The sequence below is a fragment of the Haliotis cracherodii genome, unplaced genomic scaffold (genome assembly GCF_022045235.1).
Source record: "Haliotis cracherodii isolate W230 unplaced genomic scaffold, xgHalCrac1.p SCAF_14, whole genome shotgun sequence".
Classification (NCBI taxonomy): domain Eukaryota; kingdom Metazoa; phylum Mollusca; class Gastropoda; order Lepetellida; family Haliotidae; genus Haliotis; species Haliotis cracherodii.
The window spans coordinates 21,987,872-22,010,454 of NW_027266269.1; the positions used below are offsets into that span (position 1 = coordinate 21,987,872).

The 22,583-nt window shown below is 48.1% G+C and overlaps 3 protein-coding genes across 3 annotated transcripts; all 3 read right to left on the reverse strand.

Annotated features, from left to right (window-relative positions):
- Positions 1 to 278: 278 nt before the first annotated feature.
- LOC139460293 (pneumococcal serine-rich repeat protein-like) lies at positions 279 to 6,089 on the reverse strand. Its single transcript, XM_071241789.1, has one exon. It carries the CDS (start codon positions 6,087 to 6,089, stop codon positions 279 to 281), a length of 5,811 nt encoding a protein of 1,936 aa, XP_071097890.1.
- A 4,015-nt stretch (positions 6,090 to 10,104) lies between these two features.
- LOC139461084 (uncharacterized) lies at positions 10,105 to 12,237 on the reverse strand. Its single transcript, XM_071242612.1, has 2 exons — positions 10,831 to 12,237; positions 10,105 to 10,134 (listed from the first exon to the last, which is right to left on the reverse strand). Exons 1-2 carry the CDS (start codon positions 12,235 to 12,237, stop codon positions 10,105 to 10,107), a joined length of 1,437 nt encoding a protein of 478 aa, XP_071098713.1.
- Positions 12,238 to 13,318: 1,081 nt separating this feature from the next.
- On the reverse strand, positions 13,319 to 22,200 carry LOC139460294 (uncharacterized). Its single transcript, XM_071241790.1, has 5 exons — positions 19,674 to 22,200; positions 15,597 to 17,909; positions 15,001 to 15,550; positions 13,864 to 14,868; positions 13,319 to 13,505 (listed from the first exon to the last, which is right to left on the reverse strand). Exons 1-5 carry the CDS (start codon positions 22,198 to 22,200, stop codon positions 13,319 to 13,321), a joined length of 6,582 nt encoding a protein of 2,193 aa, XP_071097891.1.
- Positions 22,201 to 22,583: the final 383 nt, after the last annotated feature.

The following is a 22,583-nucleotide window of genomic DNA, read 5'->3' on the forward strand; positions in this document are numbered from 1 at the left end:
TTTGCCACCTGTACAATCCCTCCTCCCAGCTAAATACACAAGCATCATTGTATAGTATATCGCTCAAGGACAGTCAGGACAGTTTACTACCATGTGTATAATATATAGAACTGAAAAACAGTTAAGTAACACCCGTTTCTTATATAACAGTAGTTAATGGGTCATGCCTTGCCAGATTATATATTGTAGTATGAAAGACTCGTATGCTCCAGAACGTCTTTGGTAGCATATACAATATAGTCAAGATAATGTTTGTTCTAATGCAACCCGATGCCAATTCAAGATGTAATACTTACAGTCTGTGGTGCTTGTGATGCGGGTGAGGCAGCGTTGGTAGATTCATTTGGAGGTGCACCTGTGGACTGAACCGTAGCAGCAGCCGGTTGAGCCGTAGCAGCGTCAGATGGTCGACCCGTATTAGCTTCATTTGGCAAACGAACTGTGTCAGCAGGGACCGGAGCAGCAGCAGGAGCTGTTGGCTGGGTAAATGATGGGGACTTCCCATCTAGAGTCGATGCTGGATCTGTTGTCTCGGCGGGCAACGTTGTACCATCTGTAAATGTGGCTACAGTAGAAGCCGATTTCTGTGATGTGGTGGTACCTGCAGCCTGTGCTATGGTGGTACCAGCTGCCTGTAATGTGGTGGTACCAGCTGCCTGTGATATGATGGTACCTGCTGCCTTTGATGTGGTAGTACCCTCAGTTTGTGCTGTGGTGGTACCTGCTGCCTGTGCCGTGGTAGTACCTTCAGCCTGTAATGTGGTGGTACCTGCTGCCTGTGCCGTGGTAGTACCTGCATCCTGTGATGTGGTGGTACCTGCTGCCTGTGCCGTGGTAGTACCTGCATCCTGTGATGTGGTGGTACCTGCTGCCTGTGCCGTGGTAGTCCCTGCAGCCTGTGCCGTGGTGGTACCTGCAGCCTGTAATGTGGTGGTACCTGCAGCCTGTGATGTGGTGGTACCTGCAGCCTGTGATGTGGTGGTACCTGCAGCCTGTGATGTGGTGGTACCTGCAGCCTGTGATGTGGTGGTACCTGCTGCCTGTGATGTGGTGGTACCTGCATCCTGTGATGTGGTAGTACCTGCAGCCTGTGATGTGGTGGCACCTGCTGCCTGTGATGTGGTGGTACCTGCAGCCTGTGCCGTGGTGGTACCTGCAGCCTGTGCAGTGGTGGTACCTGCCGCCTGTGCCGTGGTGGTACCTGCAGCCTGTGATGTGGTGGTACCTGCAGCCTGTGATGTGGTGGTACCTGCAGCCTCTGCCGTGGTGGTACCTGCATCCTGTGATGTGGTGGTACCTGCAGCCTGTGCCGTGGTGGTACCTGCTGCCTGTGATGTGGTAGTACCTGCAGCCTGTGATGTGGTGGTACCTGCTGCCTCTGCTGTGGTGGTACCTGCTGCCTGTGCCGTGGTGGTACCTGCTGCCTGTGCTGTGGTGGTACCTGCAGCCTGTGATGTGGTGGTACCTGCTGCCTGTGCCGTGGTGGTACCTGACGCCTGTGCTGTCCCTGCTGCGGTTGTGCCGGCTGCTTGAACAGTGGAAGTTCCCTCTTTGTCTGCACCAGGGGTATCAGAAGCATGTACAGTGGTGGTCTGACCTACTGTGGTTGTTTGTATTCCACTAGCTTGAACATCAGTGGCTGGCAAAGGATGTGAAGCAGCTTGAACAGTGGAAGTACCCTCTATTTCTGCACCGTTGGCGCCAGAAGTCTGTGTGGTCCCTGCCGCGGTTGTGCCGGCTGCTTGAACAGTGGAAGTACCCTCTATTTCTGCACCGTTGGCGCCAGAAGTCTGTGTTGTCCCTGCTGTGGTTGTGCCGACAACTTGAACAGTGGAAGTACCCTCTATTTCTGCACCGTTGGCGCCAGAAGTATGTGTGGTCCCTGCTGTGGTTGTGCCGGCAGCTTGAACAGTGGAAGTACCCTCTATTTCTGCACCGTTGGCACCAGAAGTATGTGTGGTCCCTGCTGTGGTTGTGCCGGCTGCTTGAACAGTGGAAGTACCCTCTATTTCTGCACCGTTGGCGCCAGAAGTCTGTGTGGTCCCTGCTGTGGTTGTGCCGGCTGCTTGAACAGTGGAAGTACCCTCTATTTCTGCACCGTTGGCACCAGAGGTATGTGTGGTCCCTGCTGCGGTTGTGCCGACAGCTTGAACAGTGGAAGTACCCTCTATTTCTGCACCGTTGGCACCAGAGGTATGTGTGGTCCCTGCTGCGGTTGTGCCGACAGTTTGAACAGTGGAAGTACCCTCTATTTCTGCACCGTTGGCACCAGAAGTCTGTGTTGTCCCTGCTGTGGTTGTGCCGACAACTTGAACAGTGGAAGTACCCTCTATTTCTGCACCGTTGGCGCCAGAAGTATGTGTGGTCCCTGCTGTGGTTGTGCCGGCAGCTTGAACAGTGGAAGTACCCTCTATTTCTGCACCGTTGGCGCCAGAAGTCTGTGCTGTCCCTGCTGCGGTTGTGCCGGCTGCTTGAACAGTGGAAGTACCCTCTATTTCTGCACCGTTGGCGCCAGAAGTCTGTGCTGTCCCTGCTGCGGTTGTGCCGGCTGCTTGAACAGTGGTAGTACCCTCTATTTCTGCACCGTTGGCGCCAGAAGTCTGTGTTGTCCCTGCTGTGGTTGTGCCGGGGGCTTGAACAGTGGAAGTACCCTCTATTTCTGCACCGTTGGCACCAGAGGTATGTGTGGTCCCTGCTGCTGTTTTGCCGACAGTTTGAACAGTGGAAGTACCCTCTATTTCTGCACCGTTGGCACCAGAAGTCTGTGTTGTCCCTGCTGTGGTTGTGCCGACAACTTGAACAGTGGAAGTACCCTCTATTTCTGCACCGTTGGCGCCAGAAGTATGTGTGGTCCCTGCTGTGGTTGTGCCGGCAGCTTGAACAGTGGAAGTACCCTCTATTTCTGCACCGTTGGCGCCAGAAGTCTGTGCTGTCCCTGCTGCGGTTGTGCCGGCTGCTTGAACAGTGGAAGTACCCTCTATTTCTGCACCGTTGGCGCCAGAAGTCTGTGCTGTCCCTGATGCGGTTGTGCCGGCTGCTTGAACAGTGGTAGTACCCTCTATTTCTGCACCGTTGGCGCCAGAAGTCTGTGTTGTCCCTGCTGTGGTTGTGCCGGGGGCTTGAACAGTGGAAGTACCCTCTATTTCTGCACCGTTGGTACCAGAAGTCTGTGCTGTCCCTGCTGCGGATATGCCGGCTCCTTGAACAGTGGTAGTACCCTCTATTTCTGCACCGTTGGTACCAGAAGTCTGTGCTGTCCCTGCTGCGGATATGCCGGCTCCTTGAACAGTGGTGGTACCCTCTTTTTCTGCACCGGTGGCACCAGACGTATGTGCTGTCCCTACTGCGGCTGTGCTGGCTCCTTGAACGGTTGTGCCGGCTGCTTGAACAGTGGAAGTACCCTTTGTGTCTGCACCGGTGGCACCAGAAGTCTGTACGATGGTCTGACCTTCTGCAGTTGTTTGTATTCCAACATCAGTAGCCGGCAAAGGGTGAGAGGATGCTGCATGCTTGACTGATGAGGATGATCCTGAGTTTGAGGATACCTGAGGAACAGAAACCTGTGGGACGTTAGCACCATGTAACTGGGAGTGTATGTTTGATTCACTGACGGTGTGTACACTCGACGTCATCTGCCCGGTTGCATCTGATGTGTGACTGGAAGCAGCTCCGGTGTGACCAAACATTTCAGGACAGGGTTGAAGACCGGCCGCCAGCAACAATCGAGCTAGCTCTGGTGTCAGTTTGGATACATGCGGAACCTCGGCACTCAGAGGCTTATCAGCTTCCTGGATGGGTAGAACGTGTGTTCCAGCACTTGCAAGACTGGTCGCCGATTGTTGAGATGTTACAGTATTTTGTGTTTTTACCTGAGCCCCTGTTAAATCAGCGGGTTTATCGATCATGTTAGCTGCAGAAGCATCAACTGCGCTTAGACCAACTGTTAATGCAGCAGCTGTTGTATCAGCGGCTACTGTTGGGGCAGTCGTAGTTTTATCAGCTGCTGTTGGTGCTGCTGTGGTATCGGCGGCTACTGTTGCTGCTGCTGTTACATCGGCGGCTACTGTCGGGGCAGTCGTAGTTTTATCAGCTGCTGTTGGTGCTGCTGTGGTATCGGCGGCTACTGTTGGTGCTGCTGTTGTATCGGCGGCTACTGTTGCTGCTGCTGTGTCGGCGGCTACTGTTGCTGCTGTTGTGTCGGCATCTGCCGTAGGTGCTGCGGTAACATCAACTACTGGGTCTGGAAGGGGAGCCGAATTTGGCCGTGGTGCCGTCGCTTCAACTGAAGCGTCAACAGTAGACGCAGCGACTACTGTAGTTTTAGCTGTGGTATCGGCTACTACTGCTGTTGTTGTTGTTGCTGCTGCTGTGGTATCGGCGGCTACAGTTGTTGTTGCTGCTACTGTGGTATCGGCGGCTACCGTTGCTGCTGTTGTTGTATCGGCGGCTACCGTTGCTGCTGCTGTTGTATCTGCGGCTACAGTTGGGGCTGCTGTTGTGTCGGCGGTTACAGTTGCTGCTGTGGTATCGGCGGCTACAGTTGCTGCTACTGTGGTATCGGCTTCTACTGGTGTTGTTGCTGCTGCTGTAGTATCGGCGGCTACCGTTGCTGCAACTGTGGTATCGGCGGCTACAGTTGCTGCTGTTGTTGTATCGGCGGCTACCGTTGCTGCTGCTGTGGTATCGGCGGCTACAGTTGCTGCTACTGTGGTATCGGCTTCTACTGGTGTTGTTGCTGCTGCTGTAGTATCGGCGGCTACCGTTGCTGCTACTGTGGTATCGGCGGCTACAGTTGCTGCTGTTGTTGTATCGGCGGCTACAGTTGCTGCTACTGTGGTATCGGCTTCTACTGGTGTTGTTGCTGCTGCTGTAGTATCGGCGGCTACCGTTGCTGCTACTGTGGTATCGGCGGCTACAGTTGCTGCTGTTGTTGTATCGGCGGCTACCGTTGCTGCTACTGTGGTATCGGCGGCTACAGTTGCTGCTGCTGTGGTATCGGCGGCTACAGTTGGGGCTGCTGTTGTGTCGGCGGCTACAGTTGCTGCTGCTGTGGTTTCAGCGGCGACAGTTGGTGCTGCTGTTGTATCGGCGGCTACCGTTGGTGCTGCTGTTGTAACGGCAGCTACTGTTGGTGCTGCTGTGGTTTTGGCGGTTACAGTTGCTGCTGTGGTATCGGCGGCGACAGTTGCTGCTGCTGTTGTATCGGCGGCTACTGTTGGTGCTGCCGTGGTATCGGCGGCTACTGTTGCTGCTGTTGTGTCGGCATCTGCCGTAGGTGCTGCGGTAATATCAACTACTTGGTCTGGAAGGGGAGCCGAATTTGGCCGTGGTGCCGACGCTTCAACTGAAACGTCAACTGTAGACGCAGCGACTACTGTGGTATCGGTTACTACTGTTGTTGTTGCTGCTGCTACTGTGGTATTGGCGGCTACAGTTGCTGCTACTGTGGTATCGGCGGCTACAGTTGGTGCTGCTGTTGAATCGGCGGCTACAGTTGGTGCTGCTGTTGTGTCGGTGGCTACAGTTGGTGCTGCTGTTGTATCGGCAGCTGCAGTTGCTGCTGCTGTTGTATCGGCAGCTACAGTTGCTGCTACTGTAGTATCGGCGGCTACAGTTGGTGCTGCTGTTGTATCGGCGGCTACAGTTGCTGCTGCTGTAGTATCGGCGGCTACTGTTGCTGCTGCTGTTGTATCGGCAGCTGCAGTTGGTGCTGCTGTGGTATCGGCGGCTACAGTTAGTGCTACTGTTGTATCGGCGGCTACTGTTGCTGCTGCTGTTGTATCGGCGGCTACAGTTGCTGCTGCTGTAGTATCGGCAGCTGCAGTTGGTGCTGCTGTGGTATCGGCGGCTACCGTTGGTGCTGCTGTTGTATCGGCGGCTACGGTTGTGTCAATAACTGGATCCGGAAGAGGAGCTGAATTTGTTCTGGGTAATGAGGCTTCAGCTGAAACCTGACTGAGGGTGTTGTCTGTGACGACACCAGTGCCAGCTGTGGCCAAGCTGACGCTGCCACCTTGACTGTCCACACTGATGGGCACTGACACGTCCGCTCCTGTGGCTGGGACTGATGTACCAGCTGTAGCAAGCATGCCTTGACCAGATGTAGCTTCCGTGTCATTGTTACCTGGGAAACAGAAGATTGATGGTGATGCAATTACTTCGGCGAATTACCCGACATTCATAATCACAATACTGTTCAAATGAAATAAGATACGATGCACACAAAAATTATTTTTCCTTTTATGCACATTATACAACACTACATTTTTCACTTATCACCTCCCTTAGCGAGAACAACAACAAAGACTCATCCCATAATCACGGAAGTTACGATTCCCACTGTAGCATGAGCATGTGTTCATTGGAATCACCATCAAATAATGACACAAGGTGATCGCGAACAACATCTTGTCAATATCGAATAGCAATAACCCTAAATCGCCCTCACATACCAAAGATGTTTATTGTGATGACTAAGCAAAAATTTAAATAACTCGTTACGTGTTACTTTAATTATTATTTATTATTTTAAGAGCCTCGTGTGCAGTGTAAGATCTTATGCATAGTTTTTGACCAGTCCTTGTGTTTTCCCATTAATGTCAAGCGCCAGCAGGGTATAACACGACCGGGGATCGAACCAACGACCTTCCGCGCTCCGGGCAGACGCTCTATCCACTAGACCGCAAATATGACGAATCCAGCTTAGCAAATACAACATACATGTACATTGTAACAATAACAAGAGTGCTCTGAGAGCACAACATCCCCCGCATGAATTTTTTTAACGAGTTTATATTTTCTTTGTATTTTATGAAATAACAACAGTAGATGGCACTGCATTTGAAACAAATTGTGCAGAACATTTTGTTGGGAGTAATCCAGTCTAAATGCTAATGCCATAAGGATGTAGCTCACCCACAAAAGCCTTATACAAGGAAACTAACTATAGTTATAGTTATGGTTAGATATTGTGATATTCTCTGGAAACTGGAGGAGTAGATTTCATGAAGCTCCGTAAAACAGGGGCAGTAACTCTGTCAAAATGTGTCGAAATGAAACGGGACTACGATATGCGTATCATCAACATGTCGACATCTTGTGTGTAGAGTGTCAGGGATATTCTCTGGAAACTGTAGGAGGAGTTGATTTCACAAGCTGATTACCCTCCGTGGGACGGACAGACAGACGGACAGACGGGCGGACTGCGCCACGACATAATCCCCTTCGGCCATTCTGGCCCGGACGGGGATAATAAGTAAAATCTGTTATCCATTTTTGGTATGGCGAGGCAAGGGGAATGAACCACCGACCTGTACGCTCTCAGGGCAGACGCTCCAGCCACTACACTACGGAGGGGTCGGGCATGGACGTAAAGCCCTTGAAGACCCGGGGTAGAATAGGCCTTCAGCAACCCATGCTTGCCGTAAAAGGCGACTATGCTTGTCGTAAGAGGCTACTAACGGGATCGGGTGTTCATGCTCGCTGACTTGGCTGATGCAAGTCATCGTATCCCAATTGCGTGGATCGATGCTCATGATGTCAATCACTGGATTGCCTTGACCAGACTCGATTATTTACAGACCGTCGTCATATAACTGGAATATTGCTGAGTGCGGCGTTAAACAACAAACAAACAAACAAACGATGCCACTATTCGATTGTGTGCACCAATCGAGCACGAGCAAATAGTCTACAATTTTTCACAAAGTTAATTAATACCCGAATATGGATGCGTCTGGGCCAGACAACCAAGTGATTGGACATCAGTAACACTGAATATTGCTGAGTGCGGCGTTAAACAAAAAAAAAATTAAAAAACATTTATCCACGTCTCCTGGGACAGATGACACGAAATCAACCAAGTCAGCGAGACGGATCACATTAATACGTTATACATTAAGTCGCCTCTTACGACCAGCATTGGATGCTTAGGATAGCTTCTATGCTTCTATGCTTCTATGCTCACCTTTTCGCGAACGAGACCGCCTCCGTGGTCTAGTGGTAGAGCGTCCGCCCGGAGAGCGGAAGGTCCGGGGTTCGATCCCCGACCGCGTCATACCAAAATACTTTAAAAGATGGTACTTGTTGTAACCCTGTCTGGCGCTCAGCATTAAAGGGATAAAACAAGGACTGGTCGGCTCGGAGCCAGTATACTGTGTCTGAGTGGAATATTCATTTTAAACTGCGGCATGGTATCTCAGTGAGCTAGCACTATAAATCGGCATTAGTCCGGACTAGTACAAGCAGCCACACACACACACACGTGCATGCACGTCGCTATAAAAGTGCAATAACCTTGGACGCGACGTTAAACCCCATTTCACCTCACCTCACCTTTTCGCGAACGCCAGGTATCATCTGATTCACAACACCATGCTTATGATGTAGTCGGAATCGTACAATGGACTCTGCCTTTCGCAGAGATTTCTTATGATCATGGAAATGTTTAGCCGGTTATGTTTAACATACCTTGTGCAGCTGTTTGTGGCGTAGATGATCCACCCGTCGTCGTGGAAGCCGTTCCCGAAACTCCACCGATGTTCTGTAGAAAACGATAACCTCAAAATACATCATGGATCAAACATTCAAATGGGTCATTATACAATCACATGGCATCAGTGTTATTATCATTGCTTTAAATAGTTATGTAAAAAAGCCAAATGCTCTATTTTGAAATCGTTTTCAAACAATATACAAATTAATATATTTTTGATGCATGCATGTTTTAAACAGATATATTTACCTTGAAGCCATTTGTTCTCACTATCAGGGTGTCCTTGTAAATATTTGTCAAATCTTCCAATAATATTCCGACTTAGAGCATTGTAATACAAGCATGACTTTAACTAACACAAACGGTAGAGCACATACGCAAAGACGTGCGTCGATTATAAATGTAAGGGACCTTTAAGCGTATATCTTAATTATTTACTTTTTATTTATTAGAATTTAGAAATAATAAGAAAGTTAAAGAACAACAAGATATTATATGTCCAAATCGGTTGATATATGGGTGAAAATTACCCACGTGTCGAAAACACTTCCGAAAAGACGATGCGTCAAATATATGCCATGAATTGAACTCGTAATCATAATTGTCATAAAATGAAACTTGTAAATATCATAATTAGTCTTAGGTTGTTATGTAAAAGCATATGCATACTTTCCTTCATCCATGGCCTTTGTTGATACTGAGTGTATTATGCAATTCAATGATTGCGCTTTATAAGTAATCTTTTTGACAACATATTCATCTACGAATTTATCAATTATCAATGTATCATTTAATTCAATTTGAAGTAAAAGTGAAATATCTCAAAGTCGAAAACATTTGATTAACAAATCAAACGGTTAGTCATACGTTGCGCATCTCCTGAGAAGACACGAAGGTATTTCAAAAAAATTAAACCTTAGACTTGACAAGGGTAAATCTATAAAACTCTTTCTCCGCATAAAAAGAATTCATTAATCACGTTATTACTTTCTGTTTCCGTTTGATAAATGATGCACCCGTGAAGAACGTAACACTGTATTCATTGTTCTGAGATGCAATGCATTAGTCACGGAAGTATATTTACAGAACTACAAGACAGGCGTCTTGACAGATGACGGATAAGCCGAGGCTGTGTAGATTCCAGTGTTCCGCTTTTAAATCGGTTCATCACGATCTAAGCGACTACGATTTTTACACAAAAAAAATATTTGTTATGCTTCTATAATACATAGAGTCATAAAGTCACATGGTTGGGTGAAACACCAGAAGTTAGCTTTAGGGTTATCTGCATTAGATATATTTGAATCTTGTTACTTATAACATTGTTTAAGAGGGCTTACATGGCTAGTATGACACACCAGATAAAAAAATATACCGGGCTAGGAGAAAAATAAGCAAAAGCAAGATGAATGTTTTCTGTTTTATTTAATCACACACGAAATGTACATATCCATAGATGTATACAATGTCACATGTTTTTTAACAAGTTCGGGCAGTAATGTATAAACAACAATACGATGAACACGTGTTTGATGTTGTTTATTTTTTAGAAATATGAGTAAACAAAATTATTTGACATGAATCAAATAAATCGATGCCCTTGAAGTCTGTTATTGGTGACGATTCGGTGACAACAGTATCTTCAAACATCAATATAGAAACATATAAATAAATAAACAAACAAATACTGAGACAAAAGGCGATATAAATAATAGTGCTGGGTAAAAAACATTCGCACTGTTATTCCTGTTCCATAAGATCAGAACCGTTTATCCAGACGAAATGTTCGGATAAGCGAGTCCCGCTATTCACGCACATCCTTTTAAAAAGCAATATGCTCGCCATTGTTACAAATACATTATAAGTTGGCAATAATTAGGTCACATGACGTACATCTTTTAACGAGACATACATAGAGGGTCTACATATATTTCTTGGTTGACTGAAACTGGATTAAAATACAAATACCAGACTAAAAGCCTAATGTCTATGGACAGACTTTTTAGAATCTATTCCTGTTATTAAATAATTGCCTAAAAGGAATATGTTTTTATTCGACGTGTAAAAGCAGTATTTGTTTTGATATTTACAACTGTTCAACATTTATGGTCAGTAAACCAAGAAATCAATAATGACTGAAATCAATAATGACTGAAATCAAGAATGACTGAAAACAATAATGACTGAAATCAAGAATGACTGAAATCAATAATGACTGAAATCAATAATGAAGTTGAACAACATGATGGGTGCTGTGTTGAAATAAAGAGTTCTGTCTCCCACAACCGCGTGACATATTAACACAACCCGGACTCCTCACATAGATATTGACGTACCTTGGCTGCCATCGAGCTTAGCACAGGTGACAAGGGGTGCCCTTCTCCACGTGGAGTATAGTTCCAGGAAGACTGTATAGCGTCTGAAGCTTGAGCCGTCCTTGAGTTGTGCCTGGTTGGCATTGTAGATACATCGCTATGCTGATACTGCATTGCAGATTGTGAGGCTCCTGTAGGTGTAGCTGAGGGTTGATCTACCTTCGAGTTGTTTACGGGTGGCATTGTGTACCCGTCTCTATATTGGTACTGCATTGCAGATTGTGATGCTCCTGAAGATTGAACAGGTGGTTGATGTGCCATCGAGTTGTGCACGGGTGGCATTGTATACACGTCGCTATATTGATGATGCATTGCAGATCCCGTGGCTCCTGAAGGTTGAGGTGAATGTTGATCTGCCATGGAGTTGTATGTGGCAGATTGGGAGGCTTCTGAAGGTTGTCCTGAAGGTTGATCTGCCATCGAGTTGTGCACGGGGGGCATTGTGTACAAGTCGCTGTTTTGGTGATGCATGGCAGCTTGTGAGGCTTCTGTTTGTTGGGCTGAGGGTTGATCTGCCATGGAGTTGTGCACAGGTGGCATTGTATACACGTCGCTATATTGGTGCTGCATTGCAGGTTTGGAGGCTTCTGAAAGTTGAGGTGAATGTGGATCTGCCATCGAGTTGTGCACGGGGGGCATTGTGTACACGTCGCTGTATTGGTGATGCATGGCAGCTTGTGAGGCTTCTGTTTGTTGGGCTGAGGGTTGATCTGCCATGGAGTTGTGCACAGGTGGCATTGTATACACGTCGCTATATTGGTGATGCATTGCAGATCCCGTGGCTCCTGAAGGTTGAGGTGAATGTTGATCTGCCATGGAGTTGTATGTGGCAGATTGGGAGGCTTCTGAAGGTTGAGGTGAATGTTGATCTGCCATCGAGTTGTGCACGGGGGGCATTGTATACACGTCGCTGTTTTGGGGATGCAGGGCAGGTTGTGATGCTTCTGAAAGTTGAGGTGAATGTTGATCTGCCATCGAGTTGTGCACGGGGGGCACTGTGAACACGTCGCCGTTTTGGAGATGCATGGCAGCTTGTGAGGGTTCTGAAGGTTGAGGTGAATGTTGATCTGCCATCGAGTTGTGCACGGGGGGCATTGTGTACACGTCGCTGTTTTGGGGATACATGGCAGCTTGTGAGGCTTCTGAAGATTGAGCTAAAGGTTGATCTGCCATGGAGTTGTGCACTGGTGGAATTGTATGCACATCGCTATATTGGTGGTGCCTGGCAGGTTGTGATGCTTCTGAAGATTGAGCAGGTGGTTGATCTGCAATCGAGTTGTGCACGGCGGGCACTGTATACACGTCGCTATAGTGATGATCCATTGCAGATTGTGAGGCTTCTGAAGGTTGAGCTGCCATGGATGGCATTTGAGATACATCTCTATATTGATAATAGTCTATTGCAGAGCGTGCAGCTTCTGTAGGCTGATTGGCATTAGAGTTCATTATGTGTGGCATTTGGGATCCTTCTCCATGTTGATAATGCATTGCCGAGCGTGTGGCTTCTCTAGGGTATTGTGCATTTGGATTCATCATGGGGGGCATTTCAGAAGCTTCTCTATATTGATAATAGTCCATTGCAGAGCGTGTGGCTTCTGTAGGTTGTTCTGCATTTGAGTTTGTCACATGTGACATTGGATATCCTTCTCCATATTGAAAGTGCATTGCAGAGTGTGTTGCTTCTGTTGGGTATTCTGCATTTGAGTTTGTCACATGTGACATTGGATATCCTTCTCCATATTGAAAGTGCATTGCAGAGTGTGTTGCTTCTGTTGGGTATTCTGCATTTGAGTTTGTCACATGTGACATTGGATATCCTTCTCCATATTGATAGTGCATTGCAGAGTGTGTTGCTTCTGTTGGGTATTCTGCATTTGAGTTTGTCACATGTGACATTGGATATCCTTCTCCATATTGATAGTGCATTGCAGAGCGTGTTGCTTCTGTTGGGTATTCTGCATTTGAGTTTGTCACATGTGACATTGGATATCCTTCTCCATATTGATCGTGCATTGCAGAGTGTGTTGCTTCTGTTGGGTATTCTGCATTTGAGTTTGTCACATGTGACATTGGATATCCTTCTCCATATTGAAAGTGCATTGCAGAGTGTGTTGCTTCTGTTGGGTATTCTGCATTTGTGTCTATCGCACGTGGCATTTGAGAGCCTTCTCTATATTGATAATACTCCATTGCAGAGCGTGTGGCTTCTGTAGGACGATATGCCGCTGAGTTTAACACGGGTGACTTGGGATATGTGTCTCTTCGTGGCTCATAATTCCATGCAGATTGTGCAGCTCCTGAAGGTTGAGTGAGCTGGGCTGAAGGATACATGTGAGTGTTGGTGTAGTGTTGCTGCTGTTGAGGATAAAGAGCCGGAGAGAGTCTCTGTAACAAGTAGTACGCCAGCGGGAGGTCCATATCTAAAAGAAACTCAGGGGCTTCAGCCGCTTCAACAGCAGGGGGAGGCTCTGTTGGTGCTGGAGTTGTTGTTCCTGCTGTTGTTGTTGTTGCTGCTGCTGTTGTTGTTGCTGGAGTTGTTTTCCCTGTTCCCATTGCTGCGGCCGTTAATGTTGCTGATGTTGTTGGCTCTGCTGTTTGTGGTGTGGGAGTTGTTGTCCCTATTGTGGATGTTGCAGCTGTTGGTGACGCAACTGATATTGTTGTTGTTGCTGATGTTGTAGTTTTGGAGAGGGAGTTGGTTCCATTATCCAGGGGTGACCTCTGAGTGCCGATTACATACAGTGAGGTACCGGGCTCTATGGACTGAGCAAGCTTAACGGATGCTCCAACGTGATCTCGTCGGCCTGTTTGATCGGCGACAGATTCCACTGTCACTATGCTGGATGCGTCTGGATATGCATGATGAGATTCAGGCTGCCCAGAAAGCCCAAGGGTAGCCTGTTCATTTGAACGAGTGGTGACTTCAACAATTGATTCTGCACTCTGGTATCTAGCCATAGGAAGAGATGTGATCTGAACATGCATCTGAGGCACCTTACTACTTGCAACAAATTGATGTGTAGAAGAAGCTGGTGGAGCCTCGTGATTGGCGACTGGTAGGGGAGTGACTCCACCAGGAGCGTGTAGAACCTGGTTACTGCCGGCTTCAAAAGGTGCTTGCGCGGCCTCGTGACTGGTGACTTGAAGAGGCGTAACTTCAACAGGTCTTTGCACACCTTCGAGACTGGCAGGTAGTGATGGCACATTAACATGAGACTGTACACCTTCGTGTCTGACAGGTAGTGATGATACTTCAGCAGGTGCGTGTCCAGCGTCCTGGAAAGTGACGGGTAGTGATGCCACATTAACATGAGACTGTACACCTTCGTTTCTGGTGACAGGTAGTGATGATACTTCAGCAGGTGCGTGTCCAGCCTCTTGACTGACAGTGACAGGTAGTGATGATACTTCAACATGAGACTGTACACCTTCGTGTCTGGTGACAGGTAGTGATGATACTTCAGCAGGTGCGTGTCCAGCCTCTTGACTGACAGTGACGAGTAGTGATGATACTTCAACATGAGACTGTACACCTTCGTGTCTGACAGGTAGTGATGGTACTTCAGCAGGTGCGTGTCCAGCCTCCTGACTGACAGTGACAGGTAGTGATGATACTTCAACATGAGACTGTACACCTTCGTGTCTGACAGGTAGTGATGATACTTCAACATGAGATTGTACACCTTCGTGTCTGGTGACAGGTAGTGATGATACTTCAACATAAGATTGTACAATTTCGTGTCTGGTGACAGGTAGTGATGATACTTTAGCAGGTGCGTGTCCAGCCTCCTGACTGAAAGTGACGGGTAGTGATGCCACATTAACATGAGACTGTACACCTTCGTGTCTGGTGACAGGTAGTGATGATACTTCAGCAGGTGCGTGTCCAGCCTCCTGACTGAAAGTGACGGGTAGTGATGCCACATTAACATGAGACTGTACACCTTCGTGTCTGGTGACAGGTAGTGATGATACTTCAGCAGGTGCGTGTCCAGCCTCCTGACCGACAGTGACAGGTAGTGATGGCACATTAACATGAGATTGTACACCTTCGTGTCTGACAGTTAGTGGTGATATTTCAGCAGGTGCGTGTCCAGCCTCCTGACTGAAAGTGACAGGGAGTGATGATACTTCAACATGAGACTGTACACCTTCGTGTCTGATAGGTAGTGATGGTACTTCAGCAGGTGCGTGTCCATCCACCTGACTGACAGTGACAGGTAGTGGTGATATTTCAGCAGGTGCGTGTCCAGCCTCCTGACTGAAAGTGACAGGGAGTGATGATACTTCAACATGAGACTGTACACCTTCGTGTCTGGTGGCAGGTAGTGATGATACTTCAGCAGGTGCGTGTCCAGCCTCCTGACTGAAAGTGACAGGTAGTGATGATACATCAACACCAGACTGTACATCTTCGTATCTGGTGACAGGTAGTGATGATACTTCGGCAGGTGCGTGTACAGCCTCCTGACTGACAGTGACGGGAAATGATGGCACATTAACATGAGACTGTACACCTTCGTGTCTGGTGACACGTAGTGATGATACTTCAGCAGGTGCGTGTCCAGCCTCCTGACTGACAGTGACGAGTAGTGATGGTACTTCAACATGAGACTGTACACCTTCGTGTCTGGTGGCAGGTAGTGATAATACTTCAGCAGGTGCGTGTCCAGCCTCCTGACTGAAAGTGACAGGTAGTGATGGCACATTAACATGAGATTGTTCACCTTCGTGTCTGGCAGGTAGTGGGGGCACTTCGGCAGCCTCGTGACGGACTGTGGCGGGTAGTGTTGTTACTTCGACAGGTGCGTCTACGACGTAATGACTCTCCGCCGGTATTGATGGTATTTCAGCAGGTACATGTCCAACCTTCTGATTGGCGAAAGGTAGAGATGATGCTTCAACAGGAGCGTGTACAACGTAGTGACTCTGGACAGGTGTTGATGGTATTTCAGCAGGGGCGTGTACAACGTTCTGATTGGCGAAAGGTAGAGATGATGCTTCAACAGGAGCGTGTACAACGTAGTGACTCTGGACAGGTGTTGATGGTATTTCAGCAGGGGCGTGTACAACGTTCTGATTGGCGAAAGGTAGAGATGATGCTTCAACAGGAGCGTGTACAACGTAGTGATTCTGGACAGGTGTTGATGGTATTTCAGCCGGGACGTGTACAACGTTCTGATTGGCGAAAGGTAGAGATGATGCTTCAACAGGAGCGTGTACAACATAGTGACTGCTGGCATGTGTTGACGGTATTTCAGCCAGTGGGTGTACAACGTTCTGACTAGCGACATACACAGATGGTACTTCAACAGGTGCGTATACAATCTTTTGACTGGCAACAGGCGGTGACAATATTTCAGCAGGTGCGTGTACAATCTTTTGACTGGCGACAGATACAGATGGTACTTCAACAGGCGCTAGTATAAAGTTTTGACTAGCAACAGCTGGTGACGATACTTCAGCAGGCGCATGTGCAATCGTTTGAATGGCAACAGGTGTTGATGATACTTCAACAGGCGCGTCTGCAACGTTCTGACTGACGACAGATACAGATGGTACTTCAACAGTTCCGTGTACAATCTTTTGACTTGTGACAGGTGGTGACGACACTTCAACAGTTCCGTGTACAATCTTTTGACTTGCGACAGATGGTGACGCTATTTCAGCAGGTGTGTGTACAATCTTTTGACTTGCGACAGGTGGTGACGACACTTCAAAAGGTCCGTGTACAATCATTTGACTTGCGACAGGTGGTGACGCTATTTCAGCAGGTGCGTGTACAGTCTTTTGACTAGCCATGGGTGGTGACGACACTTCAGCTGGTGTGTGTACAATCTTTTGACTTGCGACAGGTGGTGACGAGACTTCAGCAGGTACTTGTACAATGTTGTCATTGGCGAGAGTCGGAGACGATCCCTCAGCATGTTCGTGTCCAACGTTGTGACTGGCGACAGGTGGTGACGATACTTCAGCAGGTGCATGTACAATCTTTTGACTTGCGACAGGTAGTGACGATACTTCAGCAGGTTCGTGTCCAACGTAATGACTGGCGACAGGTGGTGACGATACTTCAGCAGGTTCGTGTCCAACGTTATGACTGGCGACAGGTGGTGACGATACTTCAGCAGGTTCGTGTCCAACGTTATGACTGGCGACAGGTGGTGACGATGCTTCAGCAGGTTCGTGTCCAACGTTATGACTGGCGACAGGTGGTGACGATACTTCAGCAGGTGCGTGTACAATCTTTTGACTTGCGACAGGTAGTGACGATACTTCAGCAGGTTCGTGTCCATCGTAATGACTGGCGACAGGTGGTGACGATACTTCAGCAGGTGCATGTACAATCTTTTGACTAGCAACAGGCACAAATGGCACTTCCGCAGTTACCTGTACAATGTTGTCCTTGGCGACAGTAGGAGACGATACCTCAGCAGGTGTGTGTACAATCATTTGACTTGCGACAGGTGGTGACGGCACTTCAACAGGTGCGTGTACAATCTTTTGACTTGCGACAGGTGGATACGATACTTCAGCAGGTGCGTGAACAATCTTTTGACCTTCGACAGGTGGCGACGATACTTCAGCAGGTGTGTGTACAATCGTTTGACTTGCGAAAGGTGGTGACGACACTTCAGCAGGTGCGTGTACAATCTTTTGACTTGCGATTGGTGGATACGATACTTCAGCAGGTGCGTGTACAATCGTTTGACTTGCGACAGGTGGTGACGATACTTCTACAGGTGCGTGTACAATCTTTTGACTTGCGACAGGTGGTGACGATACTTCAGCAGGTGCGTGAACAATCTTTTGACTTGCGACAGGTAGTGACGATACTTCAGCAGGTTCTTGTCCAACGTTATGACTGGCGACAGGTGGTGACGATACTTCAGCAGGTGCATGTACAATCTTTTGACTAGCAACCGGCACAAATGGCACTTCAGCAGGTGCATGTACAATGTTGTCCTTGGCGACCGTCGGAGAAGATACCTCAGTAGGTGTGTGTACAATCATTTGACTTGCGACAGTCGGTGACGGCACTTCAACAGGTGCATGTACAATCTTTTCACTTGCGACAGGCGATGACGCTATTTCAACAGGTGCGTGTACAATCTTTTGATTTGCGACATGTGGTGACGATACTTCAGCAGGTGCGTGTACAATCGTTTGACTTGCGAAAGGTGGTGACGACACTTCAACAGGTGCGTGTACAATCGTTTGACTTGCGAAAGGTGGTGACGATACTTCAGCAGGTGCATGTACAATCTTTTGACTAGCAACAGGCACAAATGGCACTTCAGCAGGTACCTGTACAATGTTGTCCTTGGCGACAGTCGGAGAAGATACCTCAGCAGGTGTGTGTATAATCATTTGACTTGCGACAGGTGGTGAAGACACTTCAACAGGTGCGTGTACAATCTTTTGACTTGCGATTGGTGGATACGATACTTCAGCAGGTGCGTGAACAATATTTTGACTTGCGACAGGTGGTGACGATACTTCTACAGGTGCGTGTACAATCTTTTGACTTGCGACAGGTGGATACGATACTTCAGCAGGTGCGTGAACAATCTTTTGACTTGCGACAGGTGGATACGATACTTCTACAGGTGCGTGAACAATCTTTTGACTTGCGACAGGTGGATACGATACTTCAGCAGGTGCGTGTACAATCTTTTGACTTGTGACAGGTGGTGACGATACTTCAGCAGGTGCGTGAACAATCTTTTGACTTGCGACAGGCGATGACGCTATTTCAGCAGGTGCGTGAACAATCTTTTGACTTGCGACAGGTAGCGACGATATTTCAGCAGGTGTGTGTACAATCTTTTGACTTGCGATAGGTGGATACGATACTTCAGCAGGTGCGTGTACAATCATTTGACTTGCGACAGGTGGTGAAGACACTTCAACAGGTGCGTGTACAATCTTTTGACTTGCGATTGGTGGATACGATACTTCAGCAGGTGCGTGTACAATCATTTGACTTGCGACAGGTGGTGAAGACACTTCAACAGGTGCGTGTACAATCTTTTGACTTGCGACAGGTGGATACGATACTTCAGCAGGTGCGTGAACAATATTTTGACTTGCGACAGGTGGTGACGATACTTCTACAGGTGCGTGTACAATCTTTTGACTTGGGAAAGGTGGTGACGATACTTCTACAGGTGCGTGTACAATCTTTTGACTTGCGACAGGTGGAGACGATACTTCAGCAGGTGCGTGTACAATCGTTTGACTTGCGAAAGGTGGTGACGATACTTCAGCAGGTGCGTGAACAATATTTTGACTTGCAACAGGTAGTGACGATACTTCAGCAGGTGCGTGAACAATCGTTTGACTTGCGACAGGTGGTGACGATACTTCTACCGGTGCGTGTACAATCGTTTGACTTGCGACAGGCGATGACGCTATTTCAGCAGGTGTGTGTACAATCGTTTGACTAGCGACAGGTAGCGACGATACTTCAGCAGGTCCGTGTACAATCTTTTGATTTGCGACAGGTAGTGACGATACTTCAGCAGGTTCGTGTCCAACGTTGTGACTGGCGACAGGTGGTGACGATACTTCAGCAGGTGCATGTACAATCGTTTGACTAACAACAGGCACAAATGGCACTTCAGTAGGTACTTGTACAATGTTGTCATTGGCGACAGGTGGAAACGATACTTCAGCAGGTGCGTGTACAATCGTTTGACTAGCGACAGGTAGAGACGATACTTCAGTAGGTGCGTTTACAATCGTTTGAATAGGGACAGGTAGCGACGATACTTCAGAAGGTGCGTATACAATCGTTTGACCTGCGACGGGTGGTGACGATGCTTCAGCAGGTGTGTGAACAACGTTGTGGCTAGCGACAGGTGGTGACGATGCTTCAGCAGGTGTGTGAACAACGTTGTGGCTAGCGACAGGTGGTGACGATGCTTCAGCAGGTGTGTGTACAACCTTGTGACTTGCGACAGGTGGTGTCGATACTTCAGCAGATGTGTGTACAACCTTGTGGCTAGCGACAGGTGGTGACGACACTTCAGCAGATATGTATACAACCTTGTGGCTAGCGACAGGTGGTGACGACACTTCAGCAGATATGTGTACAACCTTGTGGCTAGCGACAGGTGGTGACGATACTTCAGCAGGTGTGTGTACAACGTTGTGACTAGCGACTGATGGTGACGATGCTTCAGCAGATGTGTGTACAACGTTGTGACTAGCGACTGATGGTGACGATGCTTCAGCAGATGTGTGTACAACCTTGTGGCTAGCGACAGGTGGTGACGATACTTCAGCAGGTGTGTGAACAACCTTGTAACTAGCGACAGGTGGTGTAGATACTTCAGCAGGTGTGTTTTCAACCTTGTGACTGGCGACAGGCGGTAGTGGTACTTCAATAGTTGCTTGTAGGTCTTGTTGACTGGTCGTAGGAAGAGGTTGTACGGCAGGCGAGTGTTTAACAGATTGTTGAAGTCCCTGAATATTGTCGACAGGTAGAGATGTAACCCCAGCTCTGGTCTGGGATCCCATGTGGCTGACTGGGAGGTCTGTGACTCCCACCTGGGATTGTATTGGTTGTAGACGTTGATGACCTTCCTGGTTTAATGTAGTCTCTGATTTGATGCTGGATGCAGGATGCACAGGAACAGTCTCAGGTATTGGTGTCGTGTTGGCACTTTGGGGCTCTGGTTGTATCTGTGTCGTCCCTGGAGGCACTTGAGGCGGCCTGGCGTTGTTGTCAGACATGGCGTGAGTATGAGGCAGAGATTGGAGGCCACTTGGCGGCTGGGAGTCAGTATATGGATCGCTGGGTCCTAGAGGTATGCTTGTTACTGCCTTACTTGGCATTGGTGTCGTGTTGGCACTTTGGGGCTCTGGTTGTGTCCCTGGAGACACTGGTGGCGGCCTGGCGTTGTTGTCAGACTTGGCGTGTGTATGAGACAGAGATTGGAGGTCACTTGGCGGCTGGGAGTCAGTATATGGATCGCTGGGTCCTAGGGGTATGCTTGTTACTACCTTACTAGGCATTGGTGTCATGTTTGCACTTAGGGGCTCCGGTTGTGTCCCTGGAGGCACTGGTGGCGGCCTGGCGTTGTTGTCAGACTTGGCGTGAGTATGAGACAGAGATTGGAGGCCACGTAGCGGCTGGGAGTCAGTATATGGATCGCTGGGTCCTAGAGGTATGCTTGTTACTACCTTACTTGGCATTGGTGTCGTGTTGGCACTTTGGGGCTCTGGTTGTGTCCCTGGAGGCACTGGTGGCGGCCTGGCGTTGTGGTCAGACTTGGCGTGAGTATGAGACAGAGATTGGAGGCCACTTAGCGGCTGGGAGTCAGTATATGGATCGCTGGGTCCTAGAGGTATGCTTGGTACTGCCTTACTAGGCATTGATGTCGTGTTGGCACTTTGGGGCTCTGGTTGTGTCTGTGTCGTCCCCGGGTGCACTTGAGGCGGTCTGGCGTTGTGGTCAGACTTGGCGTGAGTATGAGACAGAGATTGGAGGCCACTTGGCGGCTGGAAGTTAGTATAAGGATCGCTGGGTCCTAGAGGCACTGGCATGCTAGTTACTGCCTTACTAGGCATTGGTAGCACCGGTGATTGAGGAGGCACATGTGATTGTAACATAGGGGAAGGTGCTGCCGTTGTTCTAGAAGACTGACTAGATAGGCTAGTGATTGGAGAAGCTGGAGGCGTAATTCGGTTTTCAGTACTTCCTAGTGTCACTCCAGAATCAGATGCAGCGTTCAATGACGGGGTGGCAGTATCCACGGGCACAAATGCTGTTTCGGGAGTAGTACTAGGAATGATAGGTACCGCTGACGTAAAACCTGGGTTGAGATTTAAGGAAGCACCAATGTGTGTTTCGGCCTGATCTACAGGGGTAACTGCTGCACTGACACCGGGTATCGTGGTACCCTTTGGAGTGGGGTTCTCTCCAGGTATTTTAAGTCCAAGTCCTTTCGAGGATTTGCGAGCAGCAGCTTTAGTAGACAGATAATGCAAACTTCGTACAATGGATTTGATTGCAGCTGGCGAAGCATTTGGAAATTTAACAGACACTTGTTGAAATATGCGTTGAATTTGTCCAGAAAGAGGGGCAACTTTGGAGCTTGTGACAATCCTTCTAGTATTACCCCTATTCTCAGCAACAGCCAATTGTTTTGATGGAGCTTGCACATAATTATCAACCCTTTTGGGTGTTGGTGGTTCTGATGGCGTTTGCACATTATTATACGTCCTTGTAAATGTCGATTGCTTCGATGGAGCTTGCACATACATGTCCGTCGTTTTAGGTGGCCCTGTCTCTGATGGAGCTTGCACATAAGGGTACGCCATTTTTGGTGTCAATGGCTCTGATGGCGTTTGCACATAACCATTCGTCCTTGTTGTTGTCGATAGCTTTGATGGAACTTGTACATAACTGTCCGTCATTTTTGGTGTCGATGGCTCTGTTTGAGCTTGCACATAAGTGTTCATCCTTTTAGGTGTCGATGGTTTTGATTGTGCTTGAGCGTAATTATTAATCGTGTTTGGTGTAATTGGGATTGACGGAGCTTTCACATAATTATTAATCCTATTTCGTGTCGACATAGTCCTAGACATATCACCAGGTAGTTTTCTGCTTCTCTTTGTAGATAATGGGTTAACTGAATTCTCATTCGAGTTTGAAAACGCCTGTTCAGCAAACATGTTTCGTCCATTGCCATGGAAGTCGATAT

Bases quoted from the DNA above. Each gene is read 5' to 3' on its own strand.
- LOC139460293 (XM_071241789.1), bottom strand. From the start codon at position 6,089: ATGCTTGCTACAGCTGGTACATCAGTCCCAGCCACAGGAGCGGACGTG.
- LOC139461084 (XM_071242612.1), bottom strand. From the start codon at position 12,237: ATGCCATCCATGGCAGCTCAACCTTCAGAAGCCTCACAATCTGCAATG. The intron at 10,135-10,830 runs GTACGTCAATAT...TGATGTTTGAAG, and splicing joins TAAGCTCGATGGCAGCCAAG to ATACTGTTGTCACCGAATCG.
- LOC139460294 (XM_071241790.1), bottom strand. From the start codon at position 22,200: ATGGCGTACCCTTATGTGCAAGCTCCATCAGAGACAGGGCCACCTAAA. The intron at 17,910-19,673 runs GTCAAACGATTG...CACCTGTTGAAG, and splicing joins ATCGTCACCACCCGTCGCAG to TGCCGTCACCGACTGTCGCA. The intron at 14,869-15,000 runs GTATCATCACTC...ACTGTCGGTCAG, and splicing joins GTGTACAGTCTCATGTTGAA to GAGGCTGGACACGCACCTGC.